Genomic DNA, 18,544 nt, shown 5'->3' on the forward strand with positions numbered 1-18,544 from the left:
ACAGACTCACACTCACGGACACAGACACACTCACACGGGCACAGATACACACGGGCACAGACTCACACGCAGGGGCAGAGACTCTCACTCATGGACACAGACTCACACTCACGGACACAGACACACTCACACGGGCACAGACTCACACTCACGGGCACAGACTCTCACTCACGGGCACAGACTCTCACTCACACGGGCACAGACTCACACTCACGGACACAGACACACACTCACGGGCACAGACTCTCACTCACAGGCACAGGCTCTCACTCACACGGGCACAGACTCACACTCACGGGCACAGACTCACACTCACGGACACAGACTCTCACTCACACGGGCACACACTCACACTCACGGACACACACTCACACTCACAGGCACAGACTCTCACTCACGGGCACAGACTCTCACTCACACGGGCACACACTCACACTCACACGGGCACAGACTCACACTCACGGACACAGACTCACACTCACGGGCACAGACTCTCACTCACACGGGCACAGACTCACACTCACAGACACAGACACACACTCACAGGCACAGACTCTCACTCACAGGCACAGACTCTCACTCACGGGCACACACTCACACTCACGGACACACACTCACACTCACGGGCACAGACTCTCACTCACATGGGCACAGACACACTCATGGGCACCGACTCACATTCACAGGCAGAGACTCACACGGACACACTCACACTCACGGGCACACACTCAGACTCACACGGGCACACACTCAGACTCACACGGGCACACACTCACACTCATGGGCACACTCACACTCATGGGAACAGACTCTCACAGGAGCGTGGACTCACACGGGCACACACTGGCGGACGCACACGCTCAGACTCCAGGCGGACCTCCGGCCCGCACAGCTCCTGCCGGCTGGGGGCTGCCGGCTGGGCCTGGGGCTGTGGGGAGAGGACTCTGAGCCTGGGTCCAGGCGGTGGTCAGGCCCGCACCCTCCTCCCGAGCCACAAGCCTGCCGGTGGCTGTAGGCTCTGCCCTTGGCAGGCAAGGCCCCGACCCCCAGTTGGCTGCGGGGAGGACGGTTCCCTCAAGGTCAGACCAGGGCCACCAGGAGGCCAAAGGCTGCCAGACTTGTCCTTCAGGTCCGGAAAGCAGGGGGAGCCTGGTCAGGGGAAGAGACGGGCGGCCCAGCCTCGGGGCACGCAGCCAGGGTGCCCAAAGCAGCCCTGCTGGCTCTGGCGGCAGCTCCGTCCTGAGCTCGTGGACGGAGGCCCGGTCGACCCCCCTGCTTGGGGCTGAGCCCTTCATCACGGGCCGGGTCACATGGAGACGGCACTTCCCCCACGAGAGCCCTGCGTTCCTCTGCTCCCAGGACCCAAGGTGCTCTGACCCCCGTTACAGACGGGCAGGGGCTGCGGCAGAGATGGGGTGTAGCAAACAGCAGTCCAGTCTCTGCTTAAACGGTGGGGTGTCCCTTTGCCCCCCGCCCTGGTCTTCCCGTACAGCCTGACACAGGGCCGAGCTGGGCCTCCAAGAGGCCAGGCTGAGGACGCAGCTCCGGAGCCCACCGACTGCGTCCTCCGTGAGGCGAACCCGGGAAATGCCCACCTGAGCTCAGATGGGTGGCGGGCGGGTGGGTCGGTGGGGACCCCTCAGGGACGCAGCATCACGAGGGTCCCTCCTGCGAGACCCAGGCTGGAGCCACAGAAACCGCGGCAACACGCCTGTGCCAGGGACGCGGCCGCAGGAGGGGGTGCAGGGGTGCGCGGGCGGGGGGCTCCCGGTCGGGCTGGGGCAGGGCTCGAGCATCTCACTGGTTTCGGGGGAGTCTCTTCTGATCTTGCTGGTTTTGGGGGAGTCTCTTCTGATCTCGCTGGTTTCGGGGGTGTCTCTTTTCTTCTTTGTGGCCAAAGATTTTCCAGGGTTAAAAATAAACTTTTTTTTAGCACATCAAACACTGGTTAAAGGCCAAAGGGTGTGGGGGTCCACTCTGCTGGGCGCCATCCGTCCGCTGTGGATGAGGAGGGAGCGGGCTGCTGCCCCAGCCTGTGACGCTGCGACCACACGCTGCCTGAGTGACCCCAGAGGCCACGGACACGTCCCCGACCCCCAGGGACACAGCTCTGCATCTAGCAGCTGGGAGGAAGCATCGGGCGCTGTGGGGACACGGAGGGGCTGGCCCTGGCTGGGGCAGGACGGGGAGAGGACAGCCCTCAGCCCCGGCTCTCGCGCTGCTGGATGGCCTCCCAAGCGGCCCCGGCCTGCTGGGCACAGGAGCCCCGGCACGGCCCGCGGGGTGACCAGGGACCCGGCCGGGCGCGGGGCCAGCAGATGGTTTCTGTCCATGGGGCCATGTTTATGTTAATTGCAGATATTTTTACCGTATTGTGTTACTCCATCCATCTTTGTGAACGGTCCGTCTTGTAAAATTCTTTTAATGATGTTATTTTTTCTTGCCTATCTTCATCATCTACAATTATTTATAATATCATTGTCTTTGTTTCAAATACTGGGTATAAACATTGTTGTAACAGTTCTTCGATGGGGTTCATATAATGTTTACAATTGCTTAGAAGTGCTTCACCGGCCAAAGAGGTAGGAGGCGGGCCATTCTTCTGGGAGAAGAGGCACCTCAAGGGCTCCGCGCTCTGTGACACATCCCCCCGGTCAGGATGCTCCGGAGAGGGGGGTGTGGGGCTGGCTCGGGACGGGCCCCTGAGCTGCCGTCCCCACAGACGGAGCCAGAGCCCCACAGGCCTGCGGGCGAGGCGCCAGGGAGGGATGGTTTGTTTCCCTTCACGGGGTTTTTCTGGAGCCTCAGCGCTCCCCCCTTGCCTGCCTGCAGCCCTCTTTTCTCCCTGCCAGGCCGCTTTCTGGAGTCTCCTCGGCTGGCCGGGGACAGGGCCTGGTGGGAGGCTGCTGACCGCCCGGGGATCCTCCACAGCAGGGCCGCTGCCCTAATGCAGCCGGGTTTGGCCGGGTGGGGCTTGCCTGGGCCTCGGGCAGAGGCTCTCCAGCCCGCCAGGAGGTCACGGGGGCTCCCCGGGGGGTGTGCAGCCTCCCTGAGCACCACCCCACACCCCGCAAACCCTGGCCACCTCTGCTCAGACGCGCAGGGGCACCCTTCTGGAGTGCGCCCACTTCCCTCCCAAGGTTCTCACCGAGCCCCTGGCCCCTGCACTGCCCAGCAGCCAGGGCCGCCTGCCCGCCGTCCCTGATGACGCTGCCCTAGAGGTGGGGCTTGGGGCCCATGGGCCCTGCCCTCGGTCCAGCAAAGGGTTACTCATCCTTCCAGGCGGGAGGAGCCCGCGACCCTCACTGCCTCCCCAGCCTCTCGATGGTGGGGCCCGGGGGCGGCAGGGGCTGCCTCCCCCTGGGAACCCTGGGAACATGCTGAGGGTGGCCCAGGTCCGGGCTCGGTGCAGGCGTCTGAGCTGGGTGGGTGGTCTCCGTGTCTTTGGCCCAGAGTCGCAGACGCACCCACCAGGCTCGTTCAGTGAACGCCGCGTACCAGAGGAAAGCAGAGAGGACCAGAGCCGCCCCCGTCTCCCGCGGCAACGTCCTCACTCGGCTCCTTCTCTCTTCTCTGCAGGACTTCCCTTTCACGCGGTCGGGCGATGCTGCTGTGTGCAACTTCGTGTTCCGAATCCTTTCAAAGGCGACGTCAGACGTCGGCCACACTGCCCCCGCCTGCTCCGGCCACGGCCCTCCACGTGGGGGGACTGGCTCCCCCGGGAGCCCCGGGCTCCTCCGGGGACGTGACGCTCCAGGCCGGGCACCATCCTGCTGGCTCCTGCTCCCGGGAGGGGCCCTTCCAGGGGCCCTGGGTGCACGGGGGGCGGGGGTGGACAGGGCGACTCAGCTCGCGCCACAGGCGTGAAATCTGAGGAGCATGAGTGTTCAGGACGCTTTTCTTTCCACTTTCCCCTGAGGATCAAGTTATTTTAAAAAGTAGGAAAAAAAAAAAAAGTTGGGAAGAAAAAAACCCTCACAAAAGACCCATCTCACAGATGAGGAAACCGAGGTTCAGGAAGGCTAAAATCCCAGCAGGATTTCAGGGCGGGTCTGACACCGCGGGCCCTTGCTCTCTGCGGGAGCCCTGCTTCCTGCCTCCCGGGCTAGCCGGGCTGGGAACCGGCTCACACGCAGCCGGCAGTGCTTCATAAAGGCGGGCCTGTCCCAAGCACAGGCTCCTGAGGGTGCCCGAGGATCCGCTCCAGGCAGTGTGTGCAGGTGGGACGCGGTGTCTGGGGTGGTGTGCGTGGGGAGGGCGCATCTTACAGGAAAGAAAACAGTTTTATTTCAAACCCAGAGGGCCGGCGCAGCCCAGAGGCCCGTTGTGTGAAGCCTGCGGGGACACGGCCACACCCGTGACCAGGACGCCAGGCCCCCCCACCCCCTGGCACCAGTGTGAGTTTCCACTTTCCGCACACGGTCACCTGTGCCGCGGCGGCCTCCGCCTTCCCCCGTCCCTCCGCCTGCTTAGACCATCGTCCAGGGGGTGCTTAGAACGTGAATCCAGTCGACACCTGCCTCTGGTGCCCCCAGGCCCCCACCCCGGGCTGACCCCACGGCCAGGCTCTGGGTCCCTCGGAGGTACCACCTGGAATCCGGGGAGGGTCACCGGGTGCCAGCGATGCGGAGCTGGATGGGGGGCCCTCGTCACCGCCGGCAACGTCCTCCACCCTCACCACCTGCGCAGGGAGGGCCTCGGCCTTCCAGACAGATGCGGCCCTTTGGAAGGCGCAGTTTTGTCAACGCGGGCCCTTCAACTGTGAGCCCCCGGACTTTGGGGGAAGCTCCTCGGGTGTCACGGGGAGGGGCCACCCCGCAAGCCCGTCCTGCTTCAAGGTCTCAGGGGGCCGTGTCCACGGCCCCACAGGGCGCGGCTCCTGCACTACAGCTCACCGCGGACAGGCGGCCCTGATGCCCCCGCGTCGGTCCTGAGGTTCAAGCAGGAGTCACGCGTCGCAATGGCCAAACCCAGCCCAGAGACAGGTTTCCTGCAGTTCAGACCGTTCCAGGCTTTCATCAGTAAATTCTACATAAACTACATCACATGAAGTCTGACTCCCGGGCCTGATTCCCGTCGAGTAGGAGCATCTCCCTCGCACCTGCAACCCAGCCTCTGATACCCAGCCTGGCCCTGTGGGCCACACAGTCCCAGGTGAGGCCCAGCACGCCTGGGCCTGGGGTGGAACGGGACACCCAGAGGGCTCCCCGGCTTCCTTCCCAGCCTGCGGATCCAGCGGGAGGCCCATCCGCCACTGCAGGCCACCCTCCCGGTGCAGTGGGACCCCAGGCAGCAGACGCGCGCCATGACCCCACGGGGACCAGGCCCACCTCAGACCGAGCGGGAGGCAGGGATGGGGCGGCAACCCCGACCCCAGGGAGCCACGCGCCCCCAGAGCTGCCGGTCACCCCCGAACTGCTGGTCAGAGCCGCTCCATGCCCCGCGCAGGCCGGGAGACGTGCCCTGGGCGCTCAGACCAGACGCGGTGCCCACAGCCGCCGTCTCCAGGACCCGCTGGCTCTCAGGCACAGGGCGGTGGGAGCAGAGGCCACGCGGCCCCGCGGGCTGAGCCTGGCAGGGTGACCGCTCCTGCGAGTGTCAGGAAAGAGCCACACTCACCAGGGACGTGGACCTTGAACTTGCCGCTCTGTCCGAAGGCGCTATCGATGACCCCCAGCTCGCCGGTGGACAGGTGCACCCTGAGTCCCACGAAGAGCTGGATGTTGGTCTCCTTCTTGAACAGGGAGCGGCCGATCACACTGTGGTCGTCCAGCACCTGCACCGCCCGCCCGGGGAGAGCGTCAGTGCCGGGGGAGGGCCGGCCGCCACGCGCACATGCGCTCAGCCCGCGTCACCGCTGACGATCGGCCCCCTGCCCCACCACCCGCAGGGACACGCAGAGCTGACGGGCGCCCACGGCCATCCCGCCCGCCCGTCCTGGAGCCGACAGCTCCTCAGGAAGGCCAAGGGAGTGCAATTCACTCCCGAGCCCACCCCGCTCGCGCTCCGGCGACCTCCCAGCCCCAGGCCCCCTGCCGGCTCCACGCCACAGCCTCTGCAGAGAAGGGGGAAGGGGTGTGTGTGTGTGTGTGTAAGCACCAGCTCTACCGGGCCTTGGAGTGCCAGGGAGGCCCCCTCCCGCCCCTGGGCCCCGGGCACGGCCTGGACAGCACACAGAGGCGGGCCGTGCGGTCAGCGGGGACCTCCTGGGGCCCCGCGAGCCAGGCTCAGGAACATCGCACTTCTGCCCACGATGCCAAGATTTGGCCAAGGACCCGGGTGGGCTGCTCTGAAAAGCAGGAACTGCCCCATTTACCCTAAAAACCTTTCAGAAAAACACACCCTACCCTGCTAGATTCACCAGCCAGATACCAGGCATGTGCGCCCCGCCTCCCCCGGTGACGGGTGGACGGGCCACGGGCCACGCAGAGAGCCATCAGCCTCGCCCCCACGGGAACTGCTCCGTAGCCTCGCGCTCGCAGACCTGGCCCTGCCCTCCGCGTGGCAGCCGGCAAGGCTGTGTGAGGGTGTCCTGGGCCCGCGGCGCGTGGACTGCACAGAGCGGCCGCTCCGACCCCAGAACCGGGGAGTCCGGGTGAGCAAGTGTCACCAGCCTCGGAAGGCGAGGGTGCCTGTTGCCTCTGCAGGCCCCCGGCTGCAGCCCCCATGGAAGGGCCTGCGTGAAGCCCTGTCCCAGCCTCACGGGGGCCCGGTCAGCCAGCAGGGCCAGGACAACAGCCAAACGGACCCGTGGGTCTGGACCAGCCGTGCGCGTCCCCCTCCCAGGGGCCAGTCCCAAGCTTGGCCTTGCTGCTAAGGCTGCTGGCCAGAGGGGGGCCCCCAGAGCCCCGCGGGCCCGCGGGCACTTGTCTGCAAGGGCTTTCCAGAGCCCAGGGACAGAGTCCGAGCGGCTTGCGGATGCGGAGCGGGGCGACAGCGGGGACAGGTGCCCGCCGGGAGCCCCAAGGGGCCAGGGCAGCCCCCAGCACCTGGAACACAGCCTCCAGCAGCGACGGGGTGTGGCCGTGGGTCCCAGCAAACCTCTGTTGCAGGAATGGCGTTCACTGACCCCTGGGGCCAGACGGTGAGGCCTCCTGCAGGTGGCAGGTAAGCTCAGGGATCAGACACCAGCCCGTCCCACGGGGAGGCCGGCTTCCCTGTCAGTCCGCCCAGGGATGTTGGGCGGGGACCGCGCTGAGCCTCGGCACTGAGACAGCTCCAGGGGGCCGCAGCGTCCACCAAGGACCCGCTTGGCTGGTCAGCCCCGCGGCCGTGGGCCGCTCCCCGAGTGCAGTGAGCCTCACATGGGGTCCACCCGGGCGCGTGCCCTCTGCCCCGGCCCCCGAGTGGGACTTGGCTGGCGGCACACGTAATCACGTTGTCACGCACGTGTGTGTCTCCGGGCCGGCTCTGCGGCGCGGCCTGGGACTTGCCCAAGTCCTGAGGCGACTGTTCTCACTCCAACCGGAGGACGGGAGCCGGGACAGGGGGCGGCTGCGGGAATGGGGCCTGGTCCGCCTCCCCAGGCCCTGCAGCCTGTGCCTGGGGTTTTGCTGAGCCTCGGGGGCTTCTTCCGGAAGGGCTACTATCAGGAGGGGGTGCTGGTGTCGGCCAGAACAGGGGAGACCTGATAGCCAGACAACCACCCAGGGGCCAGAACCTCGGCTGGCAGAAGCTGAAGCTGGGGGCTGCAGTGGGCGCAGGGGCGGGCGCTCCTCTGATGGCCTGGGGCCAGAAGGGTGAAGTGCCCAGCCCAAAGAGGACGCGCACTGGGAGGGCCCCCAGGGAGACCCCTGCCACCAGCGGGCCCTCAGAGCCACCAGGATCGGCAGCGCCCAGGTCCCCGGACGAAGGCGTCCGGGCTCGTCCATCCTTTCCAGCCTAAGGAACACGCTGCCACGTCTGAGCCTTCCCCCAGGGCGGGCGGGGCAGCCAGGCCCTTCCCCGGGCTCGGCACCCCTCCTGGGGACACAGGACATGCGTGTCCCTGGTGAGGGGGTTGTAAGGAAGACACAGGGTCTCTGGGGACGACTGGCCCCACGTAACCCCCCCCCCCCCGGGCAAACCCAGGGCTGGAGACTGGCCCTCAGGTCACCTCACTGTCGGGCGACTTCCAGGGGCCTCGGGGGCTCGGCTCCGGCCCGAACGCCCACTAACTGGATGCCCAGGCCCACTCCTCAAGACCAAGGCCTGATGAGCACCCAGGGCGCTGACCAGCAGGGACAGGCCTGGTGTCCACGGCCCCAGCTCACGGGCCCTGCCTCCCTGACTGTCCCCGTCCCTGGGCGCCGAGTGGGTGAAGGGGCACCAGGGCGCCACGCCCCAGGACGAAATGCGGGTGGACACTTGCTGGGCACCGCGCATGGGCCGGGTTCACCTCTCAGGCCAGGCCCTCCCACGCGGGGCCTCACCAGCTTTCCACCAGCTCTGTTAGAGAGGCCACAGCTTCTGGGCTGGGGGCGGGGGTGACTGGTCCACAGCCGGGTCAGGCCAGCGCCTGCTCGGGACATCGGATCCAGAGCCAGCACTTTCCCCCGTGGCCAGCCGCCCCGACCCTCTGTCTACACAGAAAAACCCATTTTCAAAAGGGAGCCAAGAGGCGCAGGCTGTTAGACGCCACGGGGAAGGCAGGAGAGACCTAGGCGCTGGGCGGGGCTGGCACTCGCGGGCGGCCATCAGATTTCCCCGAGGGGGGCTCAGCTCAGCTGTGGCTCCACGAAGAGTCTCCATTTCCACGAGCGGCCTGGGAGCCAGGTGGGGCCAGGGGGCCGCGGGCAGCACTGCCGGACAGCAAAGAGCCCACGCTGGCCAGAGGCGGTCTCAGGCCACCTGCGCCCAGGCCGGCATGCTCCCTGGGGCCCCGGCAAAATTAGCAAGCCATCAGCAGCGGAGCGGGGCGAGCCGGGAGCCGTGGCAGAGCCGCCCAGACTTCAAAGCTGGCCAGTGTGCCCGGTGGCGTCTGCGCGTCCACACTTGGTTGGGCCAATGCCGCAGGCTCCTCTGCCCAGCCCGCAGGCCCTGCCCGTCCGGCGCCAGCAGGGGCCAGGCCCAGGGGGCCGGCACACCCAGGCTGACCCCGGCAGGGTGGAGAGAGAGGTGCCAGCTGGGGACCCGGGCAGCTGCACCAGGAGGGAAGTCCAAGACGGCAGACGGGGCCTGGCGCTCAGGCCGGCCCTGCCCACACGGCGGCCCCCCGCCCGCGGCCCTGAGGGCTGGGGTGCACAGCCCCCGTTTCTCCAGCAAGGAACCTGAGGGAGAGAGACTCGCCAACGCCCTGCCGTGCCAACTCTCACTGAAACTGGTCTGCAGGCAGCCAGGGTGAAGACAACACCACGCCTTCCAGTGTGGGGCACCCAGGGCGGTGTGGGGGCACACAGGTGGTGGTGCGCCAAGGCCCCTGGGGGTCAGGGCTGGGGGCAAGCAGGGGATGAGGCACGGGGGTCGAAGACGAGGCCACAGGGCCTGCAGTCACGGGCTCCAGGGCCCTGCACACCCCGCCCATCGCCCGTGTCTGCACACACTCAGGGCTGCACCAGGATGGCCAAGCCTCCTCTGCCACTCGGGGGTCAGGACCACGGGGCCTGCGGAGGCCTCGGGCAGACCCCACGGGAGCCCGAGTTCCCTGGTGCCGGGTCTCAGCGTGCGGCTCTGAGCCTGTTGACACTGGTCGGGTCCCAGGCCACCCCTTACCCCCATCCCTGGCCCCCGGAGCCGACGCCAGGGAGCCACAGGGACAGGGAGGCCCGCACGCACATCTGCTCACGGCCCAGCGGGCGGGGGCTCCCAGGTGGGGCTGCGGGGACAGCTGATGGTGGGAGGCCACCCAAGGAGCCGCCCGCCCGCGCTGAGCAGCTGCACCGGCCGAGCCGGAGGATGTGGCCCCAGCTCCCCGGCTGCGGGCCGCAGGCGCGGGCAGGAAGGTGTGCTCACCCGCTCCACGACGCCGTGCCTCTGCTTCAGCTTGTACACCCGCAGCGCGGGCAGGGCGCTCTCCGCGTAGCTCTTGTCCTCCAGCCCGTGCAGCAGGACGCCGTGGAAGGCCAGCCGGCACGTGTTGGCATGGATGTCGGCGTCCAGCCTGGAGCCGATCACCAGGCAGAGCCGCGGGCAGGTGACGGGCTTCTCGAACTCCACCAGGGCCCACTGCTGCCGGGGGCCGTGGCCCGCTGAGGCCTGGCCCGCCTTCTCCTCGGCCTCAGCCGTGGCCGGGCCCGGGCACAGGTACTGCTCCTGGAAGAGGTACTCGCGGGAGAAGTCGAAGGAGTCCAGCACGGGCTCACGGTCGAGGCTGTCGGGCGCGGGGCTGAAGAACATCACCCGGCCCATGACCGTCTCGTGGCCCACGGTGATGTGGAACTTGGCCTTGGTCTGTAGGGGCCCCCGGAAGTAGGGGATCTTCTCCACGGAGATGAGGGCCGCGTGGACCGTGTGCAGGGACTCGGGGGCACACACCAGGCCACGCTCCAGCAGCTTGGGGTCGAACTGGGTGACGCAGATGCCGAGCCGGTCCCCCTGCACGGCCGAGCTGACGGGCGTGTGGAACATCTGCATGGACTTCACTTTCCTCACCACCTGGGCGGAGCAAGAGAGGGGGCGCTGAGTCTGCGCCTCGGGGCGGGGGGCCCAGGAGAGCGGTCCGTGTCCCAGGGCTGCCAGCAGCCATGGGCTCCCGATCAGATGCCCCCACACGGAGCAGGTCCATGGGGTGCCCGGGCCTGGCTGTGGGCAGTGGTCACTGCAGCCTGACTGCACCACCGGGGTCCCCTCTCGCCACCCACCCAGGCTCCGTCCTGCACTTTCTTCCCCAGCCCTCGGTCTAGCCTTGCCTCCCTCACCTGCCTGGCCTTGCCCGGCTGCCTCAAAAGTGCAGGACAAACACGGCTGCCCAGACCCCCATGGGCAGAGCGCTGCCCCAGCGCCTCCCGGCTACGCCGCCCGCTGTGCCGCCCCGCCCACTCGGACCCGCCCGCCGCCAGCCTGCGGGCTGCACTGCTCCTCGCTCACCAGGCACTCGGGCCCGGGGCCGCCACGTGCTGGGCGCTGTCCCGGGTGTGGGGACAGGGCCAGCTGTGTTCGCATGAACGCAGCATCCAGAAACAGCACTCGGGGTGCGTTCACAGCGACGCCGCCTGTGAGCATCAACAGAACAGGCACGTGGCGTCCTGTGTGTAGGTACGTGTGACTGACGCCCACAGTCTGCGCGTCGCTCAGGCCCTGCTTGGAGGAAACGACGCCGCATGATGCTGGGGCCTCGGGCTGGGGGCTGGGGGCGTCCGGTTGCGTGGGGGCAGCAGTCAGGGAAGACCTCTGCGGAGGCCGTGTCTGAGCTGACACCCTGATCACAAGAGACAGCTGCGTGGGGGCCACAGAAAGTCCACTCAAAACCAGGGCGCCTGGAGGTGTAGAGGTGGTGGGGGGCTGCAGCCGGGGTGAGGAGTGGGGCGCAGCTGGAAGCCACCAGGGGCGACGGGTCTCACCTGTTCACAAACCGTCACACACCCACCCCAGCAGCACACTTCTGTGCCCAAGGCGGCTAAATCAGGAGCAGGCACAGAAAAGGCCCCACAGACGTGCACAGTGTGAGCAGCGTCTCCGCAGATACCCACATCGGGGTGATGAGACAGTCACAGGACCTCCGCTCAGACCAGCAGGGAAACAGGAACCCAGCACCAGCACCCTCACATGGGGCAACACCGACCGCTAGGCTGCGGGCGCCCGGTCTCCGAGGTCGGGGTGTGGAACCCCCGTTTCCTCCCCGTTGTGGGGTGCTGGGCTGGCGTGAGCCACAGGAGCCCGGTCCTTCCCTGCAGAGCCTGAAACGCCAGTGTTTGTTTAAAGAGCATTAACCACCTAACCAGGAGGTCAGGGGGCAGAGAAAGTGAGAGGCACGGTGTCAAAAGCCACCGTCAAGATCAATCAGACAGAGACACGAGGCACCCGGAACGGTCCGCGCGGGCGCCGGGACGCGGCCTTCCAGGAATGCGGCGCGGGGTGACCGCGTGACCGCAGGGTGTCACCTTACACCAGCCCTGCCCGGCCGCCCCGCGGGCCCTCCCCAGCCCCGCGGGCCCCCCCCAGCCCCGCGATGAGCTCACCGCCCTCCGCAGGGTCCCGTCCCTGCAGCGTAACTGCCACACCGTGTGCGTGGGGGGACCTGAGCCTCCACGGGGGGACGCGCCCACAACACGCAGAAGGACCCGTGACAGCCGCAGAGACGGGAGAAGGGGGCGGCGGGGGGCGGGGTGCCGTCTCCTGGGGCAGGAAGGCCCCCGGCGCGGCTCCCGGGAGGGCCAGCTGCCTGCAGCGCCTCGGCCTGTCTCCCTGGCAGCTGAAGCTTCCGCGGGGAGGGGAGGAGGAATACCATCAAGCAAGCCAACACTTTTTCAAACTCAAGTTCATGCCGGCTAAGCAGTTTGGCCCTTTCTGATTAATACACAAGTCTTACCATCCTCTGGGTCAGTTATTCTTCATAAAACCCTACGAGGCAGGTCAATATTTTTCCATTCAATTTTATGGATGAGGAAACAGAGGTTTTTGATGTCTCCAAGGTCACAAGGCAAACAGGCTGAGACTTGGGCTGATCAGCTCCAGGACCTCGAGGCAGGCCTGGCGCCCGGCCTGACCTCAGACCACCCAACCAGCTGACCTGGAGCGGTGCCGGGGGCCGTGGGGTGGACACCCCCCCATGAACCCAGGAAGAAGGCTCTGGAGCTGGAGGCAGGGCCCAGCCCCCTCCCCTGCCCCGGCTGAGGTCAGCAGCGCCTCCTGATGGCCAGCCTGGCTGACTTCAGACCTGACCCCTCAGCTACCTCGGCGTCCCTCTCTGGCCAGCAGGGCCCCAGTGGGATGGGTCCTCCCTCCGTGGGGTCTGGGACGGGCTAGTGGGACAGCAAACAGACACCTGTCTGCCCGGCCCCACACACTCAGGGGCTCTCTCCAGCTTCTGAGCCTCTGCACCGTGGTTTCTGGCATCTGTGGCCCTCGGCGGGAGGCTGGGCTCACAGTGACCGGGGTGCTTTCTAAGGCCGCTGAACACCGGCAGGAAGTGGCCCAAGGCGGGGTCCTAAGGCGTGCGTCTCTGCCCTGCATGGCACCAGCTTGCAGGATCGGACACCCAGCCAGCGGCGGTGAGGGCAGAGGGGAGACACGGCGTCTGCGGGACACCTGTCGAGTGACGAGCTGGTCCTCACCGTCCGCCCAACCACCCCCAGGTGGCTACGGCGACCACACTTCACAGAACCGGGATCGAGGCCCGGGGGAAAGGCATGTGCCGGGGCACCCGATCAGTCCGTCTGGAAGCCCCCTCTCCCATCACACCACACACATGAACCCCAAGAGAGTCCACGAGCACCGCGGCCCCTGACCCAGCTCTCTGGCGGTGCTGTTTCTGCAGCAGAGGACAGAGGAGCCAGACCCACCACAGCACACTGCAAAGGATCAGCGCGCGGGGTCCCTGACACCCTCCAGAGTCAACAGATGCCAGAGAGCAGGGGCTGAGCCGCGCCTCTGATGGGCAGAGGTTGCTGTAATGATGGCACCGGCCGTAATGAGATTGGACCCCTGTTATCCGTTTTCGCCCACTAATGAGTCTGGAAGCTCCTGGCTGTGCCCAAGGCGAGGGTCAGGGCCCTGCGACTGCATCACCACTTAATGAAATGTAAGTCGGGAGAAAAGAGACACACAAGGTCGGCACTAATAAGCTTACACCAGGATCAGTTACTGCAATTCAAAGAGGCTCAGACCGGAGGGAAAAATGAAATAAGCTTTTAAAGATCCGTCTAGGTTTGGCTCCATCAGACCTAACCAATTTGGTTTAATAAGGTTTCAATTTGGCTGCTCTTATTTCTCCCTCTCCTGTGAGCTGGGCCGGGCACAGATAAGACGTCCCCGGCCGAGTGCATTAGATGCGTCTTGCACAAAAAGCCACACTCGGGACGCCGCTGGGGAGGGGGCGGCCTGGGCTGTGGGGGCAGTGGATGGGCCCCGGGGGTCGGTTCCCACCCATGTGTATTCTAGAAGAACGAACCATTCAGAAAGGCGCAGGGGCCAAGCAAGGTGCCCACTGCCTGTGCTCCCTCCCAGGACTGACCCGTCTGAGCCGCCGCCCATCCTGGGTCTCAGCATGGGGTGAAAGGCCCCGAGGCCTGTGCCCGGCCCGGCCGCCCTGGAGCAACCTCCGCCAAGTCTTCCCGTGCCCCACCAGGGGCGTTCACAGCCTCGAGCACCCCGCGAGGCACACACGGGTGTGTGTGAGTGTACAGGGCTGGGCCTGCCGCTGGCCCACTCGACGACTCGTCCCCTTGCCCTGGGTGGACGTCTGTCCACGTTGGGAGATGCCTCTGCATGCACACGCCTCCAGATTCGCCTACCAGCTCACACTGCGGCCGGCGGGCCGCATGCCCTGTCCAGTCACTCCTCCTGACTGCCGCGGTCCTTCCTCCTCTTACCCACGCCCACACCCGTGGGCACGCTGCCGCGGGGACCCTTCCTGCGCATCCCCCCCCACCCCCCGTGCTCCCCAGCACCGCCTTGCACGAGACCCGTGGTGGGGCGCACGCCTGCCTCAGTCTCCCTGATCGCCCACCACTGTGGCCACTCGCCCCCAGCAGCGCCAGCAAGAGCCTCCACTCGGCACTGCGGGCTGTTTGCAGCTGCCCACCAGGATGGGCCTCCTCGGGGGTCCCTGCTGGGGAGGTGAAGCTCCTCCCCACAGCGGATGGCCAGGCCCAGCAGCCTCTCGGGCGTGCTCCCAGGGAGCTGACATCGAGGAGGTCAGGCCGGCCCCTCCCTGTTCTGGCTCAGGGCCTGGGCCCCAGCCCCGGGTGCTGGCACCACCAGGAACCAGGCCTGGCAGCGCTGGCCCGGCCCCTCCCACCTGGCCTCGTCCCAGGAGGCTGCGCTGATTGCCCAGCAGTGGGCTCTGCTCCATGCAGACGTCCCCGGGGCCCTCAGCCAAAGCCAGCTGCCCCCAGGGAGGAGAGGAGACCTTCCTCTCAGGGGCCCCTGCTCAGGAACAAGACACGGCCCTTAAGAGGAGGAGGCCGTCTTCAGAAGCCTGGGGACCCACCTGCACCCCCGGACCCGAGTGCAGGCTCCGATGGAGGCTCTGCCTGCAGGCACGTCTGTCTACTCCAGCCACAGCCCCGCCCGAGTGCCCGGCCAGGCTGCGTGCCCGGAGCTCGGTGCCCCCGGGCCTGTGCGCACCGCCCCAGCTCAGGGTCTGCCCAGAGTCCTGGGCCCCGGCGGGCGCTGATGAGCACCGTCAGGCCCCACGGCCGTCGCCGCGCCTGCACGTCTGGCTTCGCTCTCTGGGCGCCTGCGTTGGGCGGGGGCTGTCCATGGCAGGCCGTGCCATCCTGCTGCCTGCTGGCCCCTCCCGCTGCTGTCTCTGGTGGGCACCCGGCGGTGGGGGGAGGGGGTTATTGGGTTTCCTACCGCGGGGCCCAGCAGAGGCCCTGCCCCTCCACTGCGACCTCACAAACTCACCCAGGTTCTTAGCCACCCAGTCCGGCAACAATGGAAAACCGTAAAAGTGACAAGGGGCCTGCCAGGAAGCTCCATGCTCCTCCTCCCAGCCACCCTCCACGCATTTGTCATCCCATAAAAGTTTAAATTGAATTACCCCGATGTCTGATTCTCCTGTTTTCCATACAACTGGGGCTTTAATTGTTTTTAACGACATCCTCGGGCTTTTTGGGGGGTAAGGAATCCTTGGGAGGTGAGCCAAGGGGGCCAGCTCTGACGGGGGCTCGGCCTGGAGAAGCATCCCAAGCAGGGACACGGCCACACTCAGGCCGTGGAGAACCAACCGGGAGGCCTGGGTCCCAGGCAGATGATGGGGTTTCAAAGGATGAGCCCACTCGGACGAGACCGGGGGAGTCTCAGAAATGAAAGTGCAACCTCTCCCTCCTGGGCCCCTCAGGGCAAGCTGCGGGGCTCACCGTGCCCGGGAGCCTGCCAGCCCATGGGCCCCAGAGCCCAGCGGTACCGGGAGACGGCAGAGGCGGGCACGTGCAGGACGCCGGCTGCTGGGGGCACAGAATTGCTTCCAACGTCCAAGGTTCATGGAAAATTTTGTGTTCGATGCCATGATAGGTCCATGTTTGTTTTAAAATAAAAATAAGTTTTGGGTTTAAATGCCTTCTTGGAAACTGCCACTGCGGGAAGCTGACCCACTGGCCGTGCGCTGCCAGTCCCCGGCCCGGGGGGCCAGCCACCCCGCACGCCCGGGCACAGAGAACGACATCCGGCTGCTGCGCAGGCTTCAGGGCCGCAGGTGACAAAGGTCAGGTGCACTCACCTGCTCCTGACACCAGGCCGGGCTCGGAACCCCAGCCAGAGCCGGCCAATCGGCCGCCGCGCGTGAAGGCACCTTCCCCCGCCAAGCCTGGCCCGTGAGAAGCCCTCCATGGGGAGGACGCCGAGGACCCAGGGAGCCGCGGGGCCAAGAGGCTCAGCTTTGGGCAGCAGAGTCTCTTCCACGCCTGGGCGATCTCGCAAGGCACCGGTGAAGCCTAGGCTAAGGTCAGCCTGGAAATCTGGAGAGGGTTCTCAGACACGAAAGGTTCCCCAGGGCAGACGTCTGGCCAACACGTCCGCCTGCTGGTGGGGCTGAGACGAACTCTGTCACGTTATCTGAGAAGCTCAGGAGCTGCGGGTGAGATGGACGAAGATTAAACCCGGAAAGCAAAAACTCGGAAGGGAGAAAGCCAAGCAAGCGAGCGCCCTGGGTGGGGTGGCAAGTCGGGCGGCGTGTCCCACCAAGGGGCCGGCTGGGCATCGGGGAGCATGGGCCCATGAGCGGCACAGCGCAGGTGAGGCGTGATCGCGGCGGGGCAGGTGGACCCCGGGCCCCCCACGCCCGCGGCCTCAGGGGCCCAGCACCGCTCGCCGCGGCTCCAAACCAACGGCCAGGGCCCACTCCGGCCTCTAGCCCGCAGCTCGTGGTCCGCAGATCCTCTGCTGACGCACTAGCCAACGGCCGCTCAGATGCCTGGGGACTTCGTCACCTCCCCATGCCACGGCTGACATTCAGGGAGCACCGACTGTACCCCCTGGGCAGTGTTCCAACAAGCTGGCGGACAGCAGCCCACTCAGCTCTCACACAGACCCCCATGGAGAGGGGGCAGATGGGGCCCAAGGCTTCCCGACGGCAGTGGTGGGGCCAGGACGCAGACCCTGCCGGGGAAGCTCTTGGGCCGGGCCTCCCGGAAGACACGGGATCCTGTGTGTCCTGCCCACAGAAGGGGGCTGGCACAGCGCTGGGGGCAAAGCTGCTTCATGAACTTGCACTTGAGGCAAGGGACCCAGCGGTGCAGGCTCTGCGGTCAGACCTCCCGGATCGGCTCCCTCGAGCCAGCCCGTGACACTGGGCACCCAGGGCTTGCCCTCTCCTCTTCCTCAGGTGGAAATCGCACCTGCCTCCCCGGGCAGTTGGGGGGATTACCCCGGGCAATCCGTGCAGAGCCATTCACGTGGCATCAAAAGCTAGGAACCCTTTAGTAAAGATGAGCCATGAACACAATTACTGTTAATACTGTGTCATCAGCAGAAAGGAGATGTGCACCCCGGCTTCACCGGGGTTGCCGTGACAATGAAATCGCGAGAGGACGTGAGGGCGGGGCTCAGCCCGACGCGGGGCTCCAGGGCCAACATCTCCTGAAGCTCAAGGACCGGGGGCTGCAAATGTCTCCACAGAAGGCCGGACGGCCACCGGCTCGGGCTCCCAGGCCTTGCAGGCTGCATCACAGCCGCTCAGCTCTGCCGGCGTAGCATGAAAAGCTTTCCATCTGAGGGCAGGTGGTGGGCAGCAGCCAGATGATCCTGCCCGGCTCTGAGCTGCCTGGGAGAGGCCTGCGGCAGCCAGACACCTTACCGAGGCCTGGCTCCGCCCAATCCCCCGCGGGTGCTCCCACCCGGCCGCACCGACAGAGCTGAGCGCCCCGCGGGACAGGCCGCCATCGACCGGCCTTGCTGGGTGCTGACCTGGGAGCACTTCCCCAGCTCCAGGCGCACGGCACAGGCCAGGCCCGGTCCTGCAGCCCGGGGCGGGGGGTGGGCAGACGGCTGCGGGAACAGAACTCGTCTCCTCGTGGAGAATCGCACCACGCCCTGCGGGGCGGACAGGACGCGTGGCCGCCCCCGGCTGGGTGCGGGGCGTCACTATTCCCGCCCGTCTCCTAGGAAGCGGGGAGAGGTTGATCCACTCGAGAGGACTTCTAGGGGCTTAAGAGTGGGAGCTTTGCGCAAAGTCTGTTTGGGGCGGACCGGGTGACACACAGGCCAGGGGCAGTCACGTTATATCGCAAATAAAAATCGGCCCATGAATATACATAATCCCCGAGGTAATTCTCCCAATCTCTCGACGGTAATGGAGCCACCCTCGCTCACCGAGGCATGAATATTTACCGTCTTCTGGCTTTACTGCTCTCGATCTGGGTTCAATTTTGCAAATTAAAATGAGGGCCGTGTGGATAGAGAGATTACAGGAGAGCCTCCTGAAGCCTGCTGTCCCCGGCGATGCAGCCAGCACGGGGAGTGGCCC

At 66.3% G+C, this 18,544-nt stretch overlaps 1 protein-coding gene across 2 annotated transcripts in view; it reads right to left on the reverse strand.

The window, feature by feature from the left end:
* Window positions 1-18,544, reverse strand: part of EEFSEC (eukaryotic elongation factor, selenocysteine-tRNA specific) — a 113,982-nt gene that overhangs the window by 8,408 nt on the left and 87,030 nt on the right. Inside the window, exons 5-6 of one of the 2 annotated variants that reach the window (XM_043885511.1) lie at window positions 9,931-10,572; window positions 5,620-5,776 (exon numbers count right to left, since the gene is read on the reverse strand). In XM_043885511.1, coding sequence (XP_043741446.1) covers window positions 5,620-5,776; window positions 9,931-10,572 — 799 coding nt within the window. The remainder of the gene's footprint in view (window positions 1-5,619; window positions 5,777-9,930; window positions 10,573-18,544) is intronic. The other variant, XM_043885512.1, reaches the window with a different exon arrangement.

This window comes from Cervus elaphus, chromosome 24, assembly GCF_910594005.1.
Source record: "Cervus elaphus chromosome 24, mCerEla1.1, whole genome shotgun sequence".
NCBI lineage: Eukaryota > Metazoa > Chordata > Mammalia > Artiodactyla > Cervidae > Cervus > Cervus elaphus.